Source organism: Pezoporus flaviventris, unplaced genomic scaffold (genome assembly GCF_033815535.1).
Source record: "Pezoporus flaviventris isolate CSIRO_AGI_PZ_B2104156 unplaced genomic scaffold, CSIRO_AGI_Pfla_v1 ptg000014l, whole genome shotgun sequence".
Classification (NCBI taxonomy): Eukaryota; Metazoa; Chordata; class Aves; order Psittaciformes; family Psittacidae; genus Pezoporus; species Pezoporus flaviventris.
Genome location: NW_026892562.1, coordinates 1,068,346 through 1,072,452, shown reverse-complemented (window position 1 = coordinate 1,072,452; position 4,107 = coordinate 1,068,346). Strand labels below are relative to the sequence as shown.

General features: G+C 40.4%; 1 protein-coding gene across 1 annotated transcript; it reads right to left on the bottom strand.

The window, feature by feature from the left end:
• Positions 1–508: 508 nt before the first annotated feature.
• SMIM38 (small integral membrane protein 38) lies at positions 509–3,718 on the bottom strand. The gene has a single exon (XM_061453095.1). It carries the CDS (start codon positions 1,837–1,839, stop codon positions 1,600–1,602), a length of 240 nt encoding a protein of 79 aa, XP_061309079.1. The 5' UTR covers positions 1,840–3,718; the 3' UTR covers positions 509–1,599.
• Positions 3,719–4,107: the final 389 nt, after the last annotated feature.

Sequence of the window (4,107 nt, the reverse complement as noted above, 5' to 3'; positions counted from 1 at the left end):
TTTGTGGTCTGCTGATGCTGGGAAACAAAAAAAAAAAAGAAAAAAAAGGACAGCATCATCACTAAAATTAAGAACCATGGAAACAGACAAGTGGGTTAGTTACATCTACATTTAATTTATTGTCATCTGTCTCGATTTCAGGTCAATGACATGCATCTTCAGGCATTACAGGCTGGTTTGCAGATTGGTCATCCACCATAAATAAAATCTGAGGCTGAAATCAATTGACCTGACATTTACCCTGTTCCACAGCCTAAACACATAACAGTCCTTAGGGCTGAATTTTAAGGAGGCTTCAAAAGACAAAACTATAAGGGCTGATTAACAGTTACTAACAAGACAAGCCTGTGGGAATGTGAGTCATGAATGGGCCAGAAACATAGGCTTTTACCCAAGCTAAATTCTGATGTCATCATGCGAGCTACCAAAAAATACAGAAGCCAGGTTCTGAAGTAGCAACCTTCACTTTTAGATGACACAGAAAATTATCCACCCAAAAAGGACTCTTTATTTTTTTTAGTATGTTTTAAAGGTGACTGGGACAAGGACACTGCATCTCTCATGCAAGGCAATACAGATTTCCTACTTCTACTGTAGAAAAATACAGCTCTTAAAAGTGGATGTTAAATTCAGCTGTATATATAGGAAGATTTTTGGATGCTTCTCTTAGTATAACATCTATTTGAAAGCAGGCAGTTCACTTGGAACTTTCATTTTGCAAGACAAGCTAACCAAGCTATCTTAAGTCATTATGGCTTGGGAAAGCAGCCAAATCCTTTGGTGTCTTCGCTCCTTATCAAAGGCTAGAAATGAAAGTACCTTGCAAGACATTCGAGTCAAAACTCACTGCATGCCATGCTGTCATGTGCCCTCCTTGCTACTGAAGCACAGCTAGAGTCAGACAATCTCTGTGGCACAGATAATTTCTACATGAAAGAGATTATTCCAATGGTATCCAGCTCCTTCTGGCATTCAAATATAATGCTTGCTAAGAAACGTGAATATTCAGCAGGTCAGAGTCAGTTCAAAACATTCAGTCACCTTCAGATCCAACTGATCAGGAGGAACCACAAGGAATTTTAACGAACCAGCCAGTCAGGTAAAAACCCACTCCTGCAAGTCCACGCAGTGGCATTTGGGTACTGAGTTTGGCCAGTGATCTTCAGCTTCCTTCAGGAGCCATAAGTTGTTGCATCCAGGCAGACTGTGCAGCTGACAATGTACAGACCAGCAGTCAGTCCAGCAGGCAGCACACCATCACGTGCCACAGATCAAGACCAGGCCACTGGCAGTCTTGGACTGCCCAGTAATAGGATTCCTTCCAGCTTGTCCAGAGCATTTACTTGGCACAAGTCCACAACTCTGGTCCCAACAACAAATTCATGCCTGAGTTTGATAGGAAGTTATCTGACTCAATCAATTGTAGTTTTTCTCCCCTCTGTCAGCATGAGGCTTTCTGAAGAATTTTCACTTCTGTTGCAGCCTCAACAGGTCATTTCTCTCTCATCAGATCCCAAGGTAAAATCTGCTGTACCTCTATTTACCTTATCCAGTTCCCCCCATTGTCAACTGAAATCCCAACAAGCCTTTTGATGTCTCTTAGTCCTCTTTTCTTGTGTCAGGAAACCTTCGGGACAGTTTATAATCTATATAAGCACTAAGACAGGACCACAAAATGAACCGTATTAATATAATGACAACCAGTAAAATCATCAAAAGGGTTGATTCCATATTTAAGCTAGAATAATGAGGTAATGCAAAATAAAAAAATCTGGGAGGTCTAATTATATAAATGCAGTATTCAGTTCTGTGCGGCCAGCCCAGCAATTCCTGTAGCATTCCAACCAAAGTGATCTCACTAGCATGTGAGAGAAGAGTCCAGCTGACAGATTTGGGACATGTAACGTACTATTTAGTCAAGAGGCCCCATGTGCTATTCATAAAGAATTAACAACTCTTATATTGACAATGACAGTATTGTCAGAAGACCTTTGGAAGGGGAAAAAAACCCTCCATAAACTCATTCTCTGTGAAGTTGGACTTCTCTCTTCTCCTTTTTTTTTTTGCCCCTTTTTTCCAGTGCTGATGTAATCTCCAAACATCTCCAGCAGCAGCTGCTTGGCGAAACCAGGCACCTTCTCCCCAGTCCCTTTCAGCAGCACACGCAGCACTTTCCAGCTCCCTCAAGACAATCAGGGCCTTTCTTTCACCAATTAGCTATCACTTCAAGAGCCCTGTGCTGTCCAACGAGCTCTGAAGAATGGTCTTTGCAGGAAACAACATTGGAGGAGCTGCTTTTTTTTTCCTAGACAAATTAAAAAGGGAAGAAGGGAGGGAGGGGGGAGATAAAAAAAGGCACAACAAATCAGAACATAGAAGCTGTCCAAAATCGCTCATTTAGTACATTGATAAATGCAGAAATGTCCTCAAGAGCCACTGCTGGAGCAAGGCGCACATAAAAAAATGCTCCTGCTTTCTTTAAGAGATAGTTTGTTTGGTTGAATATGTTAAACAGCTTTGATAGAAAGAAAGGCTTTTGTTACAGCAAGTCTCTGAGCTATAGAAATAAAAGGGAAAGAAACTCCTGTGAGATTCTGTTCTATTTCCTTATTTGGCTCTACAAGTGTTATTTGAAGTAGACATTATAGGAAAGAACTCAGTGTACTTCACTTTAAATATAGATGGTCTGATGAAATGAGTAATTATCGGAACTGCTAAGATCTTTCTGAACACTTTTCGAACATACTCAATTAGCAAGCTCCTTTCCACAGAAACCACACTTTCCATCTAAAAAGAACTTAAAGCCTCTTTCAGAGAAAAAGCTCTGTGAATTTTGCATTCTTTTTCCTTTAAAATCAGGGAATAGGTACAGGAACACTTGGAGATCCTTGCTGAGGCCAAGTCCCTATTAGAACAAATTCAATCTCTAGGAACCAGTTCAAGAAGAAACCAAAGAACTTGTGTAGATGTTTGAACCTTTCCTGGACTTCATGAACTGGACCTGGGCAAGTGGAGTTGTGAAGACAAAAAATGTGAAGATGAGCACGAAGTGAAATGACTTGAACAAGGTCCAAGCAATACCACAGTGTCAGGACTGCTTTCCCAATTGTCAGAACTCTGCCTTGAACCAAAATGTCATGCCTAAATATTGAGTGTTAGTATTCTCTTACAGTACCATTTGCTGGTCAAATTTGTCCTGATTGGGTAACTTCACAAGATTACAACATGTTCTACAAGGGCAACACAAATAAATTTATATACATAAAAATTAATAGTCTGTTCCTTTTTATGACTGTGCATCAGAAGCAAAGATCCACTCATTGTAAACAGTTAAATGGCATGGAAAAGCAAATACTTTGAGGAGTTTCAGGAGTTTGTTCACATTAATGGGTGCTCTTAACTACTATGGGGATTTTTTTAATGGAGTTGAATTCACAACTGATCAGATTGCTTAAAAAGAAAGAAAGTGGGATGTATTACCCTAAGTGCATTTATGAAAGAATGTGAATGAACTCAAATTCTTCTGCACAAGAAGGCTCAACCAAAGGATGAGTACACACAATTGGGATTAAGAAGGAATCTTTGTGGAGGTGCACTGAACAATGAGTGTCTTTTTACACCTACAGACTTCAAAAGATGTTGAGTTTAAAGGGACTACTCCTTTCAACTAGCAAAGATGTTGCTGAAAAAATGCAGCAGGCAGGAGAGAACAAACATTTACACAAGAGATGTTACTAGGGCCACCTCCAGTTACAGGAAAAAGGATGAGAGGGACCCAAAGGTCTACCAGCTTGCCCTGAAGCAAGATCAACTATGCCATTCCCGACAACTGTTTCTCTAACCTGCTTTTTTAAGAAACTTATATCCCCACAGGTGAGAAGAAAGGAAATCTTCACTTCATCTGAAAGGGATTCAAGAAGGAAAAACAGTTTGACAAATTGTTTGGTGGCTTTATCTGCTACACTACAACCACTGTGAGCCCACAGCCAGGGGTTCTACTGTACATACTCACTTGGGCAGCTGGCTCATTCTGTAGCTGTAATTTTTTGGTTGAGGCAATGAGATCTGCTTCTTTCCAGAAAGCGCACACCTGTGTGTCTGTCTCCT